This window comes from Mytilus californianus, unplaced genomic scaffold (genome assembly GCF_021869535.1).
Source record: "Mytilus californianus isolate M0D057914Y unplaced genomic scaffold, xbMytCali1.0.p SCAF_13, whole genome shotgun sequence".
Lineage (NCBI taxonomy): Eukaryota > Metazoa > Mollusca > Bivalvia > Mytilida > Mytilidae > Mytilus > Mytilus californianus.
The window spans coordinates 188,973-214,170 of record NW_026262615.1 but is presented as its reverse complement, the minus strand read 5'-3'; the positions used below and the strand labels follow the sequence as shown (position 1 = coordinate 214,170).

The 25,198-nt window shown below is 34.1% G+C and overlaps 1 protein-coding gene across 11 annotated transcripts in view; it reads left to right on the top strand.

The window, feature by feature from the left end:
• Positions 1-25,198, top strand: part of LOC127722974 (uncharacterized) — a 436,121-nt gene that overhangs the window by 392,139 nt on the left and 18,784 nt on the right. For 2 of the 11 annotated variants that reach the window (XM_052229372.1, XM_052229371.1), the window contains exon 5: positions 10,735-11,040. The exons of the other annotated variants lie outside the window; for them this stretch is intronic. In XM_052229372.1, coding sequence (XP_052085332.1) covers positions 10,735-11,040 — 306 coding nt within the window. The remainder of the gene's footprint in view (positions 1-10,734; positions 11,041-25,198) is intronic. 11 annotated transcript variants of the gene reach the window in all.

Below are 25,198 nucleotides of genomic sequence, written 5' to 3'. Positions count from 1 at the left end.
ATTTATCAAATTAAAAAGAATTGCATTATTGACTTTTTTTATGAAAATTGGTACAAATAATCTTCATACATAATCAAACCGAATGTCATTTTATTAAAGAGGGGTCCATGAACTCGTTTAAAAGTTAAATCAGTTTGAATGATAAAAATCAGTCGAAAAATGCATCTTTTCCCGATATGTCACATTTTGACGTCGCGAAAATAACATTTTACATTAGCAACGACATTACCTCCCCTGTAACTGTATCGTATGCCCTTAAGTTGCCTCATGCACATTATATGAAACTCATACACATTTTTAAGAACCAAAACTGGTAGATTGAGTTTTAATTTGTGCAGTGAGTCACATACCGCTGTAGAGTTATGTGCCTTTTTAAAATGGAAAATTGGATTTTTTTTCTGTAATCTGACTTAAGTTTGACTCATCCTAATTGTATGAAACTGATACATAATGTTAAGAACCAAAACTTTCAATTTGGACAGTGAGCCACTTACCGTGCTAAAGTTATGTGCCATTATAATTTCGAAAATGGCAAATTTTTTCGTTCCTGCACTCTAGCCGCATGCAAATTACATAAAACTCATGGTTCCGCTCCACTGATTTTAGCAGAAATTACGGCCTTTGGACTGAAAATCATTGAAAATAACAGCTTCTTATAAACTCCACATATTGAGCTGATGTTTAATATCTGAGTCTACTATCGTGACTATGATGAGTTACAGATTTAATTAAAGTTTGGATCAGCCCTGCTGATTTTTGCCGAACAACTAGCTTTGGACTGAAAATTTCATGAAAATAGCAGTTATACTGACTTTTTTTCTGAACGTTCTCAAATATTGAGCTGATTTTAAGCTTGTGAGTCTACTATGATGAGTTACAGATCAAGTTAAAGTTAGCTGATTTTTGTTGAAACATTACTGGCTTTTTTAACCGGATTTTCAAAGGAAATATCGATAATTGATTTGGGGATGTACGGCGGGCGGGCGGACAGCTGCCAAACAGTGTCCCCTCAATAACATGAAAACACTTTGATGAAATTTTTTCAAATTTAGATATGTTGTTACCTGTGACTAAATGAAGGTCAAGTTCAATCTTCACGATTTTCTCCTTGTTGAGTTATCACCCTTTTTAATATCCAAAAGTGATATTTATAATGTGATTGAGTTATTTCTCTTTGTACAGAAATGGTTAATTATACATATAAAGTTTGATTACATTAACTGTTTTTAAATAATTTTCTCTTATCTGTTATCAGATTATAACAAAGCATATGGTAAATGTCTTATCTCACAATAATGATTGGAGTGACAGATTTATTTGAAAATTTTCTGTTTCCTAAGTGCTGATGATTATAAGCTATATACAATGATATAGGACTGTATAAATACAGTAAGAAATTTACTGTTCATTTTTTGACATGTTGAAGTTAATTACAGATAAGTTTTATAGATTTTTAAAAGACATTGTATTAATGATAAATAACATTTTGGATTCTTTTTTCTTTTCTTTGGTAAATTGTTTGAATTTTGTGGTAAGTTTGTTATTCAGATTAATTTCTGTAAAAACTAATTTTCTGAATGCTATATGTATATATAATTTTTTTTGATAAAATGAACTCCTTTAAAAACTTAAAGGGAAACTCCGCAAAAAAAATGAAAAATTGATATTTTGTTCTTTAGTCATAAATAACCACATATTCATCAATAAAAAACTTTTAATCTCTTTATAAAGAGATCAAAATCGATTTTTAAAATTCACTATCAGTTCTCGACACATTGCTATCTTGTCGGCATGTCCGATCTAAAAAGTCATGTGATATCTATAAACCACAAAGAACAGAAGGAATAGGGGATTTACCGACCGTGCGTTAAAAACTTTAGATTATATCAAATTGATACGGGATCAATTTGGAACGGTTACTTACAAAGACACTTTACAGTTAAATGTGTGACACTATCTGGTATGTTCAGTGAAATTTTTTTATATTTTTTTTCTCTTTAAATTTTATTTAAGTTATCTTATTATATAACTATTTTGGCTTCCTCCCGAATTAATAATAGGTATGTCAGAATTACTGATATATCTCTTGTCAGAGCGACACATTCAGTTAGGTATTCCAAGGACATATATTAGATACATGTCCCTGGGTATTCCAGTAACATCCTGTCGACTAAAAATTCATATTACACAATTATATAATACAGGTTAATGCATTGGCCTCTTTATTAAGGTACCCGGCGTGCACCGGTAACATTTATTGAACCATATATATTAATTATTGTGTCTAACGTTGTTTATCTTGTGCATGTTTGAAATTAGAATTCCAACTTTTAATGAATGATGTTCTGATAATTATAATATCCGCTTATTTTGCTGATAATAACTTTAATTTTTTTTTATAAACATGACCTTTGAACATGTTGAAAGTTTTGTGAAATAAACACTGTTTTGTCATGATTCTAGACTTTTTTTTGAAAAAAAAAATCTTCACGCAATTACAAGCTTTTGTCGATTGGCAAACATGCAGATATAGAAGGAATGCAGCACTTATAGTCACAATTCATTGAAGATAAGAGAGCCTATTCTATGTCTTTCTAAGGACAAGTGCGACAGAGGAAATAGTCTTTGTAAAGGAGCGGAGATAGAGTGGCATAGTGAGAGAGAAAAAAATAACACGCATAGAGAACAATGTAGAGAATGATCGATGAAAAGCGAAATAGTTATTGTAAAGGAGAGAAGATAAAGAGAGGCATAGTGAAAAAAAATGTTTGCTTGACAAAGTTATTGCTCGCTTTGACATTTTTGTTGAGCCTTCAACTTTTGTCGAAAAAGCAAGAAATAACGATCCTATATTCCGTCGTCATTGTCGTCGTCAGCAGCGTCCACAAATATTCACTCTGTGGTTAAAGTTTTTGAAATTCTAATAACTTTTTTAAACTATCCTGAATTTCTACCAAACTTGGACAGAAGCTTGTTTATGATCATAAGATAGTATCCAGAAATAAATTTTGTAAAAAAAATCCTGTTTATCCGTATTTTACTTATAAATGGACTTAGTTTTTCTGCCAGGAAACATTATATTCAGTGGTTCCATTTTTTAAAAATTTTAATAACTTTCTTAAACGATCCTGGATTTGTACCAACCTTGGACAAAAGCTTATTTGTGATAAAAAGCTAGTATCTAGAAGGAAATTTTGTTAAAATTTTGTCCCTGTTTTTCCGTATTGTACTTATAAAATGGACTTAGTTTTTCTGCCAGGAAACATTATACATACAGTCTACAGTTAAAGTTTTTAAAACATTTATTAGATTCATAAACTATCCTGAATTTTTACCAAAGTTGGACAGAAGCTTCTTACAATCAAAAGATAGTATTGAGAGGAATATTTTAATTATTTTATTTCCTCATTTTTGTTGAGCCTGCAAGATACTAGGTTCTGCGGAACCCTTACAAATCTTAGTTATACAAATCACACATTGTGTTCCTTATTGGTATTCACGTGCACTAAGTTGGTTTGTTAAGTTTCTGCATAGCATGGTTAAAAATAATTAGATATCCCATTTGTTATATCGTAGTGTCACGGTGTTTCTTTGTTAAATTTATTAAGTTTGTTAATGATTGTGCAAATAAGAATAAATCTGTATAAAAACTTCATACCATTTTAATGATTGCCTAAAGGTGGTTGATGATGGTTACATTTAAAAAAAAAATATATATATATATACATAGAACCTTTCATACATCTTAAGTAAAAGATTTGTGTCTGAGTTAAACGACACAAGAACCCTGTAACACTAGTACGAGAGTATAGCATGTAAAATTCCTTTTCAATATGGTTGTATTGGAAATCTTATCATACAGATTGACAACTCATGGTCCAATATGCATGTAATATTTGCCACATGACGCTCATAGTTCTTTCTACCATCATCAACCTATTCTTTAATATTGCTGTAAACATCGATGGTTCACACCCAAACAAAATGGGAGTAATATACCTTCAGAGCTTCTCCGTGGTATACACTTGTGAAAAATATAGACGAAATTCGGTATTGAAGCGAATCTACATCTTACAAACAGGATTTTTAAATAACGATTTTTAGTGATCTCCTACCAATTAAACCAATATAAATGTATGACAAGATATAACCATGCAGGCATTTACAAAAAAATGTAGTTTTCGTCAGACACAAGAAATTATCACTCTCATAAACGTATATATATATGCATGCAGTTTCAAATATCAAGAACAAGCGGTCGATGTCTATAGATCATTGTTAAGTCCGTTTACTAACTGTTCAGAGTCAGACATGTCACTTGTTCATTCTTGGAAGCCTTCATAGTACCCGTCCGACGATGGGAACTCTTTCTGGTAGTGTTGACTATAAATTCTTGTACGGTGATTCTGCCGTTTATCTACACAAGTGGTTGCATGGCCTCTCCTTTCCCAACAAACAAACTAACGAAACGCTACTAGTCTGCTTTCTCTGGAGCTCACCCTCAATGGCGCTTTTACGTCAGGAAACTTACATGTATACTAGTAAAGATTGTTTCAAGAACAACGATGTAGGGACGAACTATTCTAAAATCGTCAATATCAGTAATACATGACTAAGATATACCTTTTATTACAACTACTGTATTACTAATTTGGATTAATGACGGCTATCCTCTTCAGCATTGCACAAATATTATCAAAGAATTAAAAAAAAAAACTTGTTAAAAAATCCTCAAACAAAATAATGTATTAGCTTAAATTTATATTGTATGTATACATCCATTAATGAAATAAACGATAATTGGTATTCTTTTCACAAATAACTCGTGTAAATGATTGTCAAATGAATTCAATTATGTAAGAATGAAATGTTTAAATGAAACTTAAAAAAAATCATGCATGTTGTTTGTTGTATTTTTTTTTAATTAAAAACTTTAAAAATGCGATAGTTTTACGATTGTAATTATAAACATCGCCAGATTTAAATACAAGTTAAGGAATTCCGGTAAAGTAAATTAGACAGATGTGCAATGGTATCTCCTTATCAAATTGGGAAATATTACATTTATTTTTAAAGACTAAAAGTACTATTTTTTACTTCATATTTGAATCTTTATGCTAATTGCCGCATAGAAAGTAATCAAAAATTGTTTCATTTTAATTTTATACACTCGGAATTACGAATCTGAATTTTATTTTCAATTTATTTATACAATTTAATTGTTGTATCTTTATTCTCATCGTGTATTAAATACGGCATACTCTTTCTGTTTATCCTTTCCAAATAACAACGTTCATACCCGTGTACGCTTGAATTCACACCTCAGCCGCCCATACAAAATTATAAGGCGTATAACGCCTGGAAATCTGGCATAAACCAGGCGTAAGTGGTAGTTACGTGTCCAGATCCAGGCGTTATGGAGCAGGAAAAGTAAATTTGTAGCATTTCCACGCTTAGAAAAAAGTGATAAAACCTGGCGTAAAATTAAATAAGCAAGGCGTAAATTTTCCTACGGACGTAAAACTGTTGGAAGGGCGTAAATCATAATACCCATAATGCTTTGTTTAAAGGATCATGGGAATTTTATTTAAAATTTGGCTCTCTGGTATTAGCTTGCAAGAGTTGGACATATGGCAGCTTGAAATATTCAGGGAAAATTAGCTTTTTTTGTTTATTTGGAAGAATTTGAAATTGGAATTATGGAATCAAATTGATGAATGAAAATTGTGAAATGAAAGTAGTATACATGATAAGAATAATTATGTGAGTAAACTAATTAAGTTATTAAGTTTTTATTTTTTAACATTATTTCAAATTCTGGAAATCCTCACTCTTCCTTGGATAATAATATTTAAATCTTTCACAAGTTAAATGACAATATTATCATTGATTTTTTAGTTCAATTTAATAATGACATTAATTTTCAAAACAACTTAATCCTAATGTTAGATTTATTTCAAGAAAAATTAATTGTCATAATTCTTATATGTCTTTATTTAAATTATAGCGTCTTCACTCTTCAATTGTTAAAATTATTTCAAGTTGTATGTCAAACAGTGAGAAATTTAATCATTGTTAATCAACAGTACACATTTGTATCAAATACACAAAATACACAGCAAGGGTAATACACTGATTTAAATTAAGGTAGATTCATGGTATACCGCCATCTTGGATTGTACAATCCCAGTACAAAATCGGTCTAGTTATTTGCCTAAATCTGCAAATTTGGAGACAGATTTACAATTTATTGGTTAGGCTGTTTATTTATGTAAATAAAAATTGGTGATTTATTGTATAACTCAAAATATTTAAACAAATATCAAATTTTGTGTTTTTAGAATCAATTTTTTCAAATAAGCCATTTCAGGGAAGATAACTCTTTTAGTAAAAAATATATACTGGACTGATAGGGAAATTTTTAATTTTTACTTGTAGCAAGAAAACAAGTTCGGTGACACCATTTTTTCCTTTTATTTTCTTAAAACATATTATAAAACCTATCTTCTCACAATTTATTTCAAAATTCTATCTCATAGATTTTTTTTTATGCACACAAATGTGTTTTTTCATGAACAATCTAACCAAATTTAGGCAATTTTCAACGACTCATAGCTTGGAAAATAGCACGGTGACCCATACTTTTTATCATATTTTTGAAAAAAGCATAGTAAAATCTTCATTTTGGCAAAGTATAAGAAAATTCTATCTCAAGAAATATATACCTATGATCTACCTTAAGTGCAGTATTATGTTATAAGGACATTACGCCTGGTTTATTTATTGACCAGGCGTACTCATTTGCATATTACGCCTGGTTTTCTGTTGACCAGGCGTACTCATTTAAATATTACGCCTAATTTTACGCCTGGTTTCCGCCTCAGTTACGCCAATGGTTTCCGCCTGGTTTACGCCTGGTTGACGCATGGACATGCATTCCTTAAACACTGCAATGACGCCAGGATAAAATATGATTTCTACGCCTGGTTTCTGTGTCATTTACAGGCGTCACATTTCGTACAGGTGTGGCTAAATTGCTCCAAGGTAAACGAATTGACCTCTAACCGAGAAATATACAATGACTTTACAAAATAATAAACACACTCTGCTCACACATAATTTGCATTGAAATTGTTATCAAAATAATAACGGTAAATAAAACGGAAATATTTTCAGTTTAATATCAGTAAAAATGTTCAATAGATATTTTATGAAAAAAATCTCAACAATAATTTATGAAATTAATTCGAAATTATTTACATTTAGATAATTTCATATAGGAAGTTTTATTCAATCAATACAAAATGGTACATGCATATTCATTTTCTTTCATTCTTGTAGCGTGGTTAATAACTACGACCATCCGTCACCTATGCGCTTTAAATTACGTAAATTGTCGATAAGCAATAAGACTTTAACAGATTTTATTTTTTCCCAGAATTCAACAAATCGGGTTAAAACATCACAACCCACTCACATAGGTCAACCAAAAAAGTTACAAATACTTGATTTTCTCCGTTATTAGAAGGAATATAATTTTAAAACTTTGTGAATGTGTTTTTTATGTTAAGATGAACATATTTAGATGATAAGTAAAAAATTGCGGACTTTCCCTTTAAGCTTATATTGTCTATTAATAAACATATATTTAGATTTCTGATTTTGGGCCCAGTTTTCAAGTTGGTCCAAATTGGGGTACAAAATTAAACTTTGTTTGATTTCAACATAAATTGAATATATATAGAGTTCTTTGAAATGCTGAATCAAAACCTGTATTTATTTTCATTATTAATAAGATAAACCACATTGACTGGTCCAAAGGGTCCTAAATTAAACTTTTGTTTAATTTCATCAAAAATTTAATTCTTGGGTTCTTTGGTATGCTGATTCCAGCAATGTTTGAGTGTTAAAAATCATATTTAAATTTAGAGAACTTAGTCATCACTGTTTTTTTTTATGAAGTGAACTCCTTTAATTAGATAAATTATAATCTATTTTTATTATAGGATATATTTCATTACATTTAAAGTTGTTGACATTGATAAGTTGCAGATCTGTATTTGTTTGTGACAAATGAAAGAAAAAATATTTGGAACTATTAATTATATTTGATTATAATTTGAAAATAGATATACATTGTGTTACATCATATCTAATTTTAGAGAATTATTAATCATAATTATCTAATGTTAGAGTATTATGTTAAACCATATTTCTATTCAAAGGGAAATAACTCAAACTTAATCCATGAACCAGTAATGATAAAATTAAAATTTCTTTACAACTATTTGTTTTAAGTCATGTGTGTTTTGAAGGTAGATGTCACAGTTGTTATGTGGTATTTCATTTTTTTGTGTGTGTATTAATGTTTAATTTTTACATGATCCTGTTTGGGGTTGAGATTTGCAAATATCATTTTCATTATTAATTAGATAATAATCTATCTTAGATATTCAATCACAATCCAAATTCAGAGCTGTTTCAAGCTTAAATGTTGTGTCCATACTTGCTCTACTGTTCAGGATTCGACCTTTGCAGGAAAATCTGGTTTGCTGTCACTCGACAGCCTCTTGATTCTAAAAGTTTTCACATTTTGAGTTGTTTTTTAGTATGTGTGTCCACTGTGATCAGGTTTATGTTATGTTCAGCTTCTTTGATTTGAACTGAAATTATGGGCTTTGGACTATGAAAATTGACTTTTTATGCCCCCACCCTCCCGTCTGTCTGTAGGTACGTCCAGAAATTGGTTTCCGTTCTCTAACTTTAGTTTGCTTCAACTAAATGTTATGAAACTTATACACAATGCTTATTACCACAAAACACAGACCAAGTTTGAAATTGAGTGGCGTCACTTTTATTGTTCTTGAGTTATGCCCCTTTATAAATTGAAAAATTGCTAAATCTGTCGTTTCCGTTATCTAACTTAACTTTGCCTTAACCAAATGTTATGAAACTTATACACAATGCTTAAAATCACAAAAAACGTGAATCCTGCATCTGTAAATGGAAGTTGACTCATGCATATTTACAATCGGGGTCATCTGTAGCCAATAGACACATTCTCCATTTATTTTGAAATGCCTTCATATATTGAGGTGATTTTTAGTATGCGATTCTACTATGGCAGTCAGGGGTACTACTTGTACAAGTAATCTTTATTTACTTGAAGAAGTATATAAAATATACTTATATAAGTTAATTATAATGTTTGAATAATCTCCCCTTAATTTTCTAAAAAAATTACTTGTATAAGTAAAATGTTTTTACAATCCCACAAAAATTCTCAAGTTTTGAGATGTAAAAACATGCTTTTAACAATTTTTCTCAGGTTAGCTCATAATTTTTTATTAGAGTTCAATGTTTCATCTCATTAATTCAACAAAGAAACTGATAGCGCAAAGATCTTAAGTATTGCACAAGGCCTTCAAAAATTGCTCTTTGGGGCTTGTAAATGATCAGTGTTCTGAAGATAACAGACAAATGAGATTTTCATTGTCCATGAAATTACACTTAAATGATTAGTAAAGACATCTGCAAAGGACAGACAATCAAAAATTCTATTAGAGCAAAGAAGTCCTAAGAATTCAAGAAAAGAAGATAGGATTACTTTTTTACTTGTATAAGTAAAAAAATCTGAAAGTCTAAGGGACATAACTAAGCCCAATTTTTTTTTTACCTATACAAGTAAATGAAATACACTTGTATAAGTATCCTACAAATTTACTTATATAAGTAAAAAGTAAATAAAAATTACTTGTACAATTAGTACCCGTGACTGTATGGTGAGTTACAGATTAAGTTTAAGATTGGTTCCGCTCCACAGCTTGTGTCAAAGTTACAGGATTTGGACTGTGAAAATTTTGTGAAAGAACAGTTATACAGACTTTTATTCTCAAACTTTACTGATAAAAATTGCTATTTCTGATCTGTTTGGCAGTGGCTTCATATTTGAAGGTACATGGTATTTATGTAATTCCTTCTAAACACATAATTTGTTGTCACATATTTCTTAATTTCTTTATTAGGAAATTAGTTTTAAATATGTCTGGAAATTAATGAGTTGTGCCATATGGTCCTAGTACACAGTTATCGTCCTTTGATTTTCTTTGTCCATGAATATAGTCCCTAGTGTGGACAGTGTATTACTTGCCAATTTTTTTTATACCTCTTCAAAATGATTTTCTTCATGTTTTATGCCTCAAATAGCAAGTAGGGGGATGACATTACACTGTAAAAAAATTTGGGTGATGAATTTTAAAGTAAAGTAGTGATTTGGTCCAGCTGAAAAAGGTTAAAAATTAGCACTTCGGAAGCTGTCAAAAGATTTCAAGACCCCCTTAAGATAAAATTGTCCATATTTTGAGTTAGAGCGGATGAAGTTTTCTATAATTTTGATATAATTTGTCCCAAAAGTAGTACAACACACTGTAAAAATATTATTGAGAAAGCTCAGGTGGGATTTTTTTTTTATTTTCATTTATTGTCTAAAAGAAATGCATTATGAAATAACTGTGTACTCGGACCATATAAGCAATAATTTACCAGGTGAGCGACTCAGGCTCTTTTGAGACTCTATTATACCCAACGTCTCAATTAGCAAAGATTTTTTTTATCAATGTCAAATAATACTAATTGCACACCATTATGCTAGTTTCTTATAATCCATCTGATTTTAAAAGAAAATTCGTCAAAGCTTTATTTAATATGATAATAATTTGTTTTTCTTTGGTTTAGTTACAGGATTCCATTCAGTCAGGTTACAAAAGAACTACCACAATCTGACTCAGAATTTGTCTAATACAGAAAGTATCATTGATTCATTAATATCAAAGGGAGTTTTAGATCCTGACGATCGTGCGGATATAAATTTTAGTGGAGTTCAAGCCAAAATAACCAGAAAACTATTAGATCAGATCAGAAGTAAACAAGATTATCAGTTTTTTGTGGAGGCACTCAAGGAGGACCCTATGAATGTGAAGCTCGCTTTTGACTTAGAATCAACTGACGTTTCACAAGATGACTTAAAGTTACTTGAAACAGGTCAAGTAATTTTCTTACCTAATGCTGAATTCTGCTACATTGACAACAACACTTAAGTAAACTGCATCTGTTATTAGATCGGCGTCATCAGGACAAAGTATACAAAATTAGAACCCCTGAAGTACAAAAAATGGCATCTTGTATGTGACGTCATAATTGTCTATTGTTGACGTTGCTATAGGATACTATATATAATTATGTGATTTTGAACAGAAAATGAATCAAGTATAGTACAATGCAAATGAAGTTACTAAATTCAGAGTTAATCTATAATTGTTCTAATCTTCTTTATCTTAAAAATGGTTGTAAACTATTTAATTATATATAGTATCCTAAACATAAGGCGAAACATGTCGACAATAAAAGATGCAGTTTACTTAAGTGTTGTTGTCAATGTAGCAGTATTTGATTTTTTTATCTGACAACCCTACATACCATCTGGTATCCACTTAAGGGAACTCTACCAGCACAAAACATAGGAGGCGTTGTTTCAGCAGCTCTTTATTAAATTATCTTTCTTTATTTACTAATGCTGAATTGTAATTGATACAACATAAAAAAAAAAAAAAAGATACGGTTGCCAATGAGACAACTATCCCAACTGAGACCAAAGGATGTATTTTAAGCAACTTTATGGCATCAAAAACAAAAGGCCCCCACAAAACAAAACGTGAAACCATTCAAATGAGAAAACCTGATTTATGCTAAACAATCAATGAAAAACAAATATGACAGACATATACATACATGTACACAACAGATAGCATAATTTAGGTGAACTCATATAACATTGAAAAGAATAATGGGCAATTCAGATGTAGTTAAACCAGTAGTCAACTGACTAAAATAATAATGTCCATAGTTCTCAAGATGGTTTGGGGCTATATGAGTGTCACCAATGAATTCTAGAAAAAAAGAATTAAACAGTGAATTGTAACCCTAATGCTTATTAAGACAGTGTTGGGCCTCAGAAAGGGTGAAGTATTTCTGCTCAACATGTTTCGTCGATGGTTGTAAAACCACTAGTTACAACAGTGGGGACATCCCACACATTTCAATATGGATAAACTGCAGCAACATCACATGTTTGAATTAACAGGATCCTTACAAAAAACAATTAAAAGACATTTTTATCTTACAGGAGCCACAGTACCACAGCTAACAAACAGACCAGGATTCCAGACACTGGTTACATTAGTTTCTATGGTTTATCTTACAGGAGCCACAGTACCACAGCTAACAAACAGACCAGGATTCCAGACACTGGTTACATTAGTGTCTATGGTTTATCTTACAGGAGCCACAGTACCACAGCTAACAAACAGACCAGGATTCCAGACACTGGTGACATTAGTGTCTATGGTTCATCTTACAGGAGCCACAGTACCACAGCTAACAAACAGACCAGGATTCCAGACACTGGTTACATTAGTTTCTATGGTTTATCTTACAGGAGCCACAGTACCACAGCTAACAAACAGACCAGGATTCCAGACACTGGTGACATTAGTGTCTATGGTTTATCTTACAGGAGCCACAGTACCACAGCTAACAAACAGACCTGGATTCCAGACACTGGTTACATTAGTTTCTATGGTTTATCTTACAGGAGCCACAGTACCACAGCTAACAAACAGACCAGGATTCCAGATACTGGTTACATTAGTTTCTATGGTTTATCTTACAGGAGCCACAGTACCTACACTAACAAACAGACTAGGATTCCAGACACTGGTTACATTAGTGTCTATGGTTTATCTTACAGGAGCCACAGTACCACAGCTAACACACAGACCAGGATTCCAGACACTGGTTACATTAGTTTCTATGGTTTATCTTACAGGAGACACAGTACCACAGCTAACAAACAGACCAGGATTCCAGACACTGGTTACATTAGTGTCTATGGTTTATCTTACAGGAGCCACAGTACCACAGCTAACAAACAGACCTGGATTCCAGACACTGGTTACATTAGTTTCTATGGTTTATCTTACAGGAGCCACAGTACCACAGCTAACAAACAGACCAGGATTCCAGATACTGGTTACATTAGTTTCTATGGTTTATCTTACAGGAGCCACAGTACCTACACTAACAAACAGACTAGGATTCCAGACACTGGTTACATTAGTGTCTATGGTTTATCTTACAGGAGCCACAGTACCACAGCTAACACACAGACCAGGATTCCAGACACTGGTTACATTAGTTTCTATGGTTTATCTTACAGGAGACACAGTACCACAGCTAACAAACAGACCAGGATTCCAGACACTGGTTACATTAGTGTCTATGGTTTATCTTACAGGAGCCACAGTACCACAGCTAACAAACAGACCTGGATTCCAGACACTGGTTACATTAGTTTCTATGGTTTATCTTACAGGAGCCACAGTACCACAGCTAACAAACAGACCAGGATTGCAGACACCGGTTACATTAGTGTCTATGGTTTATCTTACAGGAGACACAGTACCACAGCTAACAAACAGAACAGGATTCCAGACACTGGTTACATTAGTTTCTATGGTTTATCTTACAGGAGCCACAGTACCACAGCTAACAAACAGACCAGGATTCCAGACACTGGTTACATTAGTTTCTATGGTTTATCTTACAGGAGCCACAGTACCACAGCTAACAAACAGACCAGGATTCCAGACACTGGTTACATTAGTTTCTATGGTTTATCTTACAGGAGCCACAGTACCACAGCTAACAAACAGACCAGGATTCCAGACACTGGTTACATTAGTTTCTATGGTTTATCTTACAGGAGCCACAGTACCACAGCTAACAAACAGACCAGGATTCCAGACACTGGTTACATTAGTTTCTATGGTTTATCTTACAGGAGCCACAGTACCACAGCTAACAAAAAGACCAGGATTCCAGACACTGGTTACATTAGTTTCTATGGTTTATCTTACAGGAGACACAGTACCACAGCTAACAAACAGACGAGGATTCCAGACACTGGTACAGTACAACCTGTGACTTCCTCTTAGTTATGTCCACCCTCTTGTATGGTCACCATCAAATGGTGGCCATGTATTGGGGTATTCAATCTTGAGATGTTGGCCATTTATTGGGGTCATAAAACATAGGTTGATGTTTTATCTAATTATGTTACCTGTTGAGATCAATCAGGGTTTTCAGTATGTTTCATTAAAATTTACCTATACAGGTACATGTAACTCAGGTTTCTTCTCAAATTGACATTTCACCTTTTCTTGAAAATGTAGAATAGAATGTTTGTTTTAGTCTTTGTTAATTCATATCATTTGTAGATTTTTATACGACCGCAAAAAAATTTTTGTGGTCGTATATTGGTATGACGTTGGCGTCGTCGGCGTCGGCGTCGTCCGAAGACACATTGGTTTTCGCACTCTAACTTTAGTTTAAGTGAATGGATCTCTATGAAATTTTACCACAAGGTTCAATACCACAAAAGGAAGGTTGGGATTGATTTTGGGGGTTATGGTACCAACAGTAAAGGAATTAGGGGCCAAAAAGGGGCCAAAAATAAGCATTTTTGTAACTTCCAGACATAACTTGTGTGTTAGTGTATGGATCTCTCTGACATTGTATCACAAGGTTCCATATCACAAAAGGAATGCTGGGATTGATTTTGGGGGTAATTGCCTCAAAATTTTAGGAATTAGGGGCCAAAAAAGGGGCAAAAAACAAGCATTTTTCTAGTTTCATGACAATAACTTGTGTTTAAGTGTATGGATCTTTCTGAAATTGTACTACAAGGTTCCATATCACAATGGGAAAGCTGGGATTGAGTTTGGGGGTAATTGCCGAAACGTTTAGGAATTGGGGGCCAAAAAGGGGCCAAAAATAAGCATTTTTCTAGTTTCCAGACAATAACTTGTGTTCAAGTGTATGGATCTCTCTGAAATTGTACTGCAAGGTACCATACCTCAAAGGGAAGGCTGGGATTGATGATGGGGGTAATTGCCTCAATATTTTAGGAATTAGGGGCCAAAAAGGGGCAAAAAACAAGCATTTTTCTAGTTTCAGGACAATAACTTGTGTGTAAGTGTATTGATCTTTCTGAAATTGTACTACAAGGTTCCATATCACAAAGGGAAAGCTGGGTTTGAGTTTGGGGGTACTTGCCCTAAACGTTTAGAAATTTGGGGCCAAAAAAGGGCCAAAAAACACATTTTTCTAGTTTCCAGACAATAACTTGTGTTCAAGTGTATGGATCTCTCTGAAATTGTACTGCAAGGTACCATACCACAAAGGGAAGGCTGGGATTGAGTTTGGGGGTGATGAATCATAAGGGTGTTCAAAAAATTGGGGGGGGGGATTTTTTTTTTTTCCTTTTTTTTTTTCTTTTAAAATTTTCCATTTTAAGTTGGTTATTTCTGATTTATATTTAAAAGCAAATTATAATGATATGGTAGGAGATACACACCAAACAGGATGTGTAAATTATTATATAATAAGTATTGTGCAATAGTAAGAAATTTTCAATTGCACAGTATTGCACAATAGCAAGAAATCTTCAATTGCACAGTATTGCGCAATAGCAAGAAATCTTCAATTGCACAGTATTGCGCAATAGCAAGAAATATCCAATAGCACAATATTGCGCAATAGCAAGAAATTGTCAATTGTACAGTATTGCGCAATAGCAAGAAATATTTAATTGCACAGTATTGTGCAAAAGAAGATACTTCGTATAAATTGCTTATTTCTTGACCAATTTCAATGGGGTTTTATTCTTGAATTCTGGGGGTTCTTTAATATGCTGAATCTAACCGTGTATTAAGTTTTTGGATTTTGGGCCCTGTTTTTAAATTGGTCCACATTGAGGTCCAAAGGGTCCAAAATTAAACTTTGTTTGATTTCATCAAAAATTGAATTGAATTGGGGTTCTTTGATATGCCGAATCTAACCGTGTATTTAGATTCTTAATTTTTGGTTCCGTTTTCAAATTGGTCTACATTAAGGTCCAAAGGGTCCAAAATTAAACTTAGTTTGATTTTAACAAAAATTTAATTCTGAGGGTTCTTTGATATGCTGAATCTAAACATGTATTTAGATTTTTGATTATGGGCCCAGTTTTCAAGTTGGTCCATATCGGGGTCCAAAATTAAACTTTGTTTGATTTCAACAAAAATTGAATATATGGGGTTCTTTGATATGCTGAATCTAACCATGTATTTAGATTTTTGATTTTTGGGCCCCGTTATCAACTTTGTCCACATTGAGGTCAAAAGGGTCCAAAATTAAACTTTGTTTGATTTCATCAAAAATTGAATTATTGGGGTTCTTTGATATGCTGAATCTAACCATGTATTTAGATTTTGGATATTGGACCATAATAGGTGAATGTCCAATTTAAAATTTTTAAGTTCTTAGACCACATTCATTCTGTGTCAGAAACCTATGCTGTGTCAAATATTTAATCACAATCCAAATGCAAAGCTGTATCAAGCTTGAATGTTGTGTCCATACTTGCCCCAACTGTTCAGGGTTCGACCTCTGCGGTCGTATCAAGCTGCGCCCTGCGGAGCATTTTATTCTGTCTTTAAATTTACATATTTTCCTTTTTTTCTAACGTTTTTATTTTTTTATGCTATTATTATTTTTTATTTGTTTTTTTGCTTCTTATTCTTTTAATTTCTTCTTGGAAAGAATCTTGATTAGAAATGACAAAAATTCAAAGATAAGTTATTGACTAGCATTTGAAAACAAAAGAGAGAATCCTTTAAATAATTATTTTTTCAGTAAAAAAAAAGTTATTGTACATGATGTACATGGTATTCTATTGTTTGTTTGCATTATTGAATGAATTATTATTAATTATAACTTATAATCATGCAAATGATATGTTTAAAGGAACCATGAAGCAAGTAATTTAACAAGCCAGTTTATTCACAAATTTAAATTATCAATATCATGAATATCAATCTTTTTACAATAAATTTTGTTAACAAAGTTGTACAATCTATTATCATGATTATTATTCAGGAAAACTACAAATATCAATATATGGTATAGGAATAAAATATTTTTGCTTATCTTTGATATTTTTCAAATCTCAAAACGAGTTTTGCATGAAGAATCACTAAAGAGACTTACAAGAAATTATTTATAGAAAAAATTGTCTTGCTTTTTGAAACAATTGTAAACTTATCAAATATGTTATCTTCAGTTTGACTAATTTTGTCAGTTAACAGGCAAAATTTGTCTCTTGAAAAAATAAAGTACACTTCTATATAGATTGTGACATTTTTATAGTCTATTAATTAAATCACTTTTTGTCGAGCCTTCGACTTTTCTCGAAAAAGCGAGACATAGCAATCCTACATTCCGTCGGCGGCGTCGTCGTTGTCGGCGGCGTCCACAAATATTCACTCTGTGGTTTAAAGTTTTTGAAATTTTAATAACTTTCTTAAACTATCCTGGATTTCTACCAAACTTGGACAGAGGCTTGTTTATGATCATAAGATAGTATCCAGAAGTAAATTTTGTAAAAAAAAAAATCCTGTTTTTCCGTATTTTACTTATGAATAGACTTAGTTTTTCTGCCAGTTAACATTACATTTACTCTGTGGTTAATGTTTTTAAAATTTTAATAACTTATTTAAACTATCCAGGAATTTTACCAAACTTGGACAGAAGCTTGTTTATGATCAAAAGCTAGTATCTAGAAGGAAATTTTGTAAAAATTTATTTCCTGTTTTTCAGTATATTACTTATAAATGGACTTAGTTTTTCTTCCAGTTAACATTACATACAGTCTGCAGTTAAAGTTTTTAAAACATTAATTAGATTCATAAACCATCCTGGATTTTTACCAAACTTGGACAGAAGCTTCTTACAATCAAAAGATAGTATCAAGAGGAAAATTTTTAATAATTTTTTCCCCATTTTTGTTGACATAGCGATCCTATATTCCGTCGTCGTCTGAATTAAGGGATAAATCAAACAATGTAAAAATTATCTTCTTTATCATTTGTTCATTCAATAAATTTATGATCAACTCTTTTATAAATCTATAGATTTGATTGCATACTGTATTCATTTTTACGAGCATAACTTTTTTCATACATTTCAAATGTTTTATTTCATTAACTGTAAATCTATTATGTGCATTCCCCTATCACACTGAAAACATAGATAACAGCAATAGTAGGCGAGACACTGGGTTCCGCGGAACCCTTACAAATGTTTGTTTTATGTTTTTTAATATTTTTGAAAGTAAAATAAAATCTTATGATAAAAACAGTGAACTCAAATGCTTCACTAAGTAAAGAATTAGTGGTCATAATTTAGAAATAGAAAACGGTGAATAAAAATTTCTATAAAGGATAGAATTGTTTGGAAAAATTAACATAACAACTTAGAGATAATCTATTTGAAAATTGTTTACCTTCTCATATTAATGTCTCTGACCAGTTTATGAATTAAATCTTAACCAAGAACAAAAAGCAAAAGAAATGCTAAACCTCTATAAAATGGGACATGTTTAAAATATTGGCTCCTTTGAAAAAGAAAGTCATTAGAACTGAGGGCAGAAACCTAATAACTTTTTTCCATGTGTTTTGATTTCTTATAATGTTTGTTTTGGTTTTTTTTGTCAGAAACTTGATTAAATTGTAATATGTTTATATGAAAATAAAAAAAATATCAAATTTTTCTGTAATGAATATTTTGAATATACATGTATTTATTCAATAGAGAAATAATGAATTGCCTAAATTTTATTTAGAATAAGTCCTATTAAAGATAATCTTAAACATTTGTTAAACAATGTTAAATGCAGTAAGTATAAACAACTTTGATTTTAGAATATTAATTTGAGAAACACCTTTTCAATGGGAAAAGGCAGGTGTTGTGAAAGTTTGCATTATATTAGAAGATGATATTCATTTATTATTCACTTGCCAGAAAATACATGTAAAAAATAACTTAAATTGATAGAATTATTTAAAGTTATAACATCAAAACAAACATTTGCAAACAGTCATGAGAAATTTTTTACAAAAAAGAAGTTAGGAAACTATATGTTCAACTAGTTTTATTATTTCATTTTATTTTAGAATTTTCTTGTCATAATCACAGTTATTAAATTTGACAAACACAAAAAGTCATATATTTTCCCTGAGACACTTTACCTGAAAGTTATGTAATTTTAAAACTTCAATGCAGTCGTGATTTCTCTTTATCCTTGACTTGTTTTTGATTAATTCCTTGTGTATTAATTAAGCAGCAGGGGGTATAATGATGGACATTTAGGGCCATCATGGTGACCATATTTTTTATGGCCACCATTAATCAGATAATGTCACAGGTAGTACTGTAACTTTAGATTCCAGACACTGGTTACATTAGTTTCTATGGTTTATCTTACAGGAGCCACAGTACCACAGCTAACAAACAGACCAGGATTCCAGACACTGGTTACATTAGTTTCTATGGTTTATCTTACAGGAGCCACAGTACCACAGCTAACAAACAGACCAGGATTCCAGACACTGGTTACATTAGTTTCTATGGTTTATCTTACAGGAGCCACAGTACCACAGCTAACAAACAGACTAGGAATCCAGACACTGGTTACATTAGTTTCTATGGTTTATCTTACAGGAGACACAGTACCACAGCTAACACACAGACCAGGATTCCAGACACTGGTTACATTAGTGTCTATGGTTTATCTTACAGGAGCCACAGTACCACAGCTAACACACAGACCAGGATTCCAGACACTGGTTACATTAGTGTCTATGGTTTATCTTACAGGAGCCACAGTACCACAGCTAACAAACAGACCAGGATTCCAGACACTGGTTACATTAGTGTCTATGGTTTATCTTACAGGAGCCACAGTACCACAGCTAACAAACAGAACAGGATTCCAGACACTGGTTACATTAGTTTCTATGGTTTATCTTACAGGAGCCACAGTACCACAGCTAACAAAAAGACCAGGATTCCAGACACTGGTTACATTAGTGTCTATGGTTTATCTTACAGGAGCCACAGTACCACAGCTAACACACAGACCAGGATTCCAGACACTGGTTACATTAGTTTCTATGGTTTATCTTACAGGAGCCACAGTACCACAGCTAACAAACAGACCAGGATTCCAGACACTGGTTACATTAGTTTCTATGGTTTATCTTACAGGAGCCACAGTACCACAGCTAACAAACAGACCAGGATTGCAGACACTGGTTACATTAATTTCTATGGTTTATCTTACAGGAGCCACAGTACCACAGCTAACAAACAGACCAGGATTCCAGACACTGGTTACATTAGTTTCTATGGTTTATCTTACAGGAGCCACAGTACCACAGCTAACAAACAGACCAGGATTCCAGACACTGGTTACATTAGTTTCTATGGTTTATCTTACAGGAGCCACAGTACCACAGCTAACACACAGACCAGGATTCCAGACACTGGTTACATTAGTGTCTATGGTTTATCTTACAGGAGCCACAGTACCACAGCTAACAAACAAACCAGGATTCCAGACACTGGTTACATTAGTTTCTATGGTTTATCTTACAGGAGACACAGTACCACAGCTAACAAACAGACCAGGATTCCAGACACTGGTTACATTAGTTTCTATGGTTTATCTTACAGGAGCCACAGTACCACAGCTAACAAACAGACCAGGATTCCAGACACTGGTTACATTAGTGTCTATGGTTTATCTTACAGGAGCCACAGTACCACAGCTAACAAACAGACCAGGATTCCAGACACTGGTTACATTAGTTTCTATGGTTTATCTTACAGGAGCCACAGTACCACAGCTAACAAACAGACCAGGATTCCAGACACTGGTTACATTAGTGTCTATGGTTTATCTTACAGGAGCCACAGTACCACAGCTAACAAACAGACCAGGATTCCAGACACTGGTTACATTAGTGTCTATGGTTTATCTTACAGGAGCCACAGTACCACAGCTAACAAACAGACCAGGATTCCAGACACTGGTTACATTAGTTTCTATGGTTTATCTTACAGGAGTCACAGTACCACAGCTAACAAACAGACCAGGATTCCAGATACTGGTTACATTAGTGTCTATGGTTTATCTTACAGGAGCCACAGTACCACAGCTAACAAACAAACCAGGATTCCAGACACTGGTTACATTAGTTTCTATGGTTTATCTTACAAGAGCCACAGTACCACAGCTAACAAACAGACCAGGATTCCAGACACTGGTTACATTAGTTTCTATGGTTTATCTTACAGGAGCCACAGTACCACAGCTAACAAACAGACCAGGATTCCAGATACTGGTTACATTAGTGTCTATGGTTTATCTTACAGGAGCCACAGTACCACAGCTAACAAACAGACCAGGATTGCAGACACCGGTTACATTAGTGTCTATGGTTTATCTTACAGGAGCCACAGTACCACAGCTAACAAACAGACCAGGATTCCAGACACTGGTTACATTAGTTTCTATGGTTTATCTTACAGGAGCCACATTACCAGAGCTAACAAACAGACTAGGAATCCAGACACTGGTTACATTAGTTTCTATGGTTTATCTTACAGGAGCCACAGTACCACAGCTAACACACAGACCAGGATTCCAGACACTGGTTACATTAGTGTCTATGGTTTATCTTACAGGAGCCACAGTACCACAGCTAACAAACAGACCAGGATTCCAGACACTGGTTACATTAGTTTCTATGGTTTATCTTACAGGAGCCACAGTACCACAGCTAACAAACAGACCAGGATTCCAGACACTGGTTACATTAGTTTCTATGGTTTATCTTACAGGAGACACAGTACCACAGCTAACAAACAGACCAGGATTCCAGACACTGGTTACATTAGTTTCTATGGTTTATCTTACAGGAGCCACAGTACCACAGCTAACAAACAGACCAGGATTCCAGACACTGGTTACATTAGTTTCTATGGTTTATCTTACAGGAGTCACAGTACCTACACTAACAAACAGACCAGGATTCCAGATACTGGTTACATTAGTGTCTATGGTTTATCTTACAGGAGCCACAGTACCACAGCTAACAAACAGACCAGGATTCCAGACACTGGTTACATTAGTTTCTATGGTTTATCTTACAGGAGCCACAGTACCACAGCTAACAAACAGACCAGGATTCCAGACACTGGTTACATTAGTTTCTATGGTTTATCTTACAGGAGCCACAGTACCACAGCTAACAAACAGACCAGGATTCCAGACACTGGTTACATTAGTGTCTATGGTTTATCTTACAGGAGTCACAGTACCACAGCTAACAAACAAACCAGGATTCCAGACACTGGTTACATTAGTTTCTATGGTTTATCTTACAAGAGCCACAGTACCACAGATAACAAACAGACCAGGATTCCAGACACTGGTTACATTAGTTTCTATGGTTTATCTTACAGGAGCCACAGTACCACAGCTAACAAACAAACCAGGATTCCAGACACTGGTTACATTAGTTTCTATGGTTTATCTTACAGGAGCCACAGTACCACAGCTAACAAACAGACCAGGATTCCAGACACTGGTGACATTAGTGTCTATGGTTTATCTTACAGGAGCCACAGTACCACAGCTAACAAACAGACCTGGATTTCAGACACTGGTTACATTAGTGTCTATGGTTTATCTTACAGGAGCCACAGTACCACAGCTAACAAACAGACCAGGATTCCAGACACTGGTTACATTAGTTTCTATGGTTTATCTTACAGGAGACACAGTACCACAGCTAACAAACAGACCAGGATTCCAGACACTGGTTACATTAGTTTCTATGGTTTATCTTACAGGAGACACAGTACCACAGCTAACACACAGACCAGGATTTCAGACACTGGTTACATTAGTTTCTATGGTTTATCTTACAGGAGACACAGTACCACAGCTAACAAACAGACCAGGATTCCAGACACTGGTTACATTAGTGTCTATGGTTTATCTTACAGGAGCCACAGTACCACAGCTAACAAACAGACCAGGATTTCAGACACTGGTTACATTAGTTTCTATGGTTTATCTTACAGGAGACACAGTACCACAGCTAACAAACAGACCAGGATTTCAGACACTGGTTACATTAGTTTCTATGGTTTATCTTACAGGAGCCACAGTACCACAGCTAACAAACAGACCAGGATTCCAGACACTGGTTACATTAGTTTCTATGGTTTATCTTACAGGAGCCACAGTACCACAGCTAACAAACAGACCAGGATTCCAGACACTGGTTACATTAGTTTCTATGGTTTATCTTACAGGAGCCACAGTACCACAGCTAACACACAGACCAGGATTCCAGACACTGGTTACATTAGTGTCTATGGTTTATCTTACAGGAGCCACAGTACCACAGCTAACAAACAAACCAGGATTCCAGACACTGGTTACATTAGTTTCTATGGTTTATCTTACAGGAGACACAGTACCACAGCTAACAAACAGACCAGGATTCCAGACACTGGTTACATTAGTTTCTATGGTTTATCTTACAGGAGCCACAGTACCACAGCTAACAAACAGACCAGGATTCCAGACACTGGTTACATTAGTTTCTATGGTTTATCTTACAGGAGCCACAGTACCACAGCTAACAAACAGACCAGGATTCCAGACACTGGTTACATTAGTTTCTATGGTTTATCTTACAGGAGCCACAGTACCACAGCTAACAAACAGACCAGGATTCCAGACACTGGTTACATTAGTGTCTATGGTTTATCTTACAGGAGCCACAGTACCACAGCTAACAAACAGACCAGGATTCCAGACACTGGTTACATTAGTGTCTATGGTTTATCTTACAGGAGCCACAGTACCACAGCTAACAAACAGACCAGGATTCCAGACACTGGTTACATTAGTTTCTATGGTTTATCTTACAGGAGTCACAGTACCACAGCTAACAAACAGACCAGGATTCCAGATACTGGTTACATTAGTGTCTATGGTTTATCTTACAGGAGCCACAGTACCACAGCTAACAAACAAACCAGGATTCCAGACACTGGTTACATTAGTTTCTATGGTTTATCTTACAAGAGCCACAGTACCACAGCTAACAAACAGACCAGGATTCCAGACACTGGTTACATTAGTTTCTATGGTTTATCTTACAGGAGCCACAGTACCACAGCTAACAAACAGACCAGGATTCCAGATACTGGTTACATTAGTGTCTATGGTTTATCTTACAGGAGCCACAGTACCACAGCTAACAAACAGACCAGGATTGCAGACACCGGTTACATTAGTGTCTATGGTTTATCTTACAGGAGCCACATTACCACAGCTAACAAACAGACCAGGATTCCAGACACTGGTTACATTAGTTTCTATGGTTTATCTTACAGGAGTCACAGTACCTACACTAACAAACAGACCAGGATTCCAGATACTGGTTACATTAGTGTCTATGGTTTATCTTACAGGAGCCACAGTACCACAGCTAACAAACAGACCAGGATTCCAGACACTGGTTACATTAGTGTCTATGGTTTATCTTACAGGAGCCACAGTACCACAGCTAACAAACAGACCAGGATTCCAGACACTGGTTACATTAGTTTCTATGGTTTATCTTACAGGAGCCACAGTACCACAGCTAACAAACAGACCAGGATTCCAGACACTGGTTACATTAGTGTCTATGGTTTATCTTACAGGAGTCACAGTACCACAGCTAACAAACAAACCAGGATTCCAGACACTGGTTACATTAGTTTCTATGGTTTATCTTACAAGAGCCACAGTACCACAGATAACAAACAGACCAGGATTCCAGACACTGGTTACATTAGTTTCTATGGTTTATCTTACAGGAGCCACAGTACCACAGCTAACAAACAAACCAGGATTCCAGACACTGGTTACATTAGTTTCTATGGTTTATCTTACAGGAGCCACAGTACCACAGCTAACAAACAGACCAGGATTCCAGACACTGGTGACATTAGTGTCTATGGTTTATCTTACAGGAGCCACAGTACCACAGCTAACAAACAGACCTGGATTTCAGACACTGGTTACATTAGTGTCTATGGTTTATCTTACAGGAGCCACAGTACCACAGCTAACAAACAGACCAGGATTCCAGACACTGGTTACATTAGTTTCTATGGTTTATCTTACAGGAGA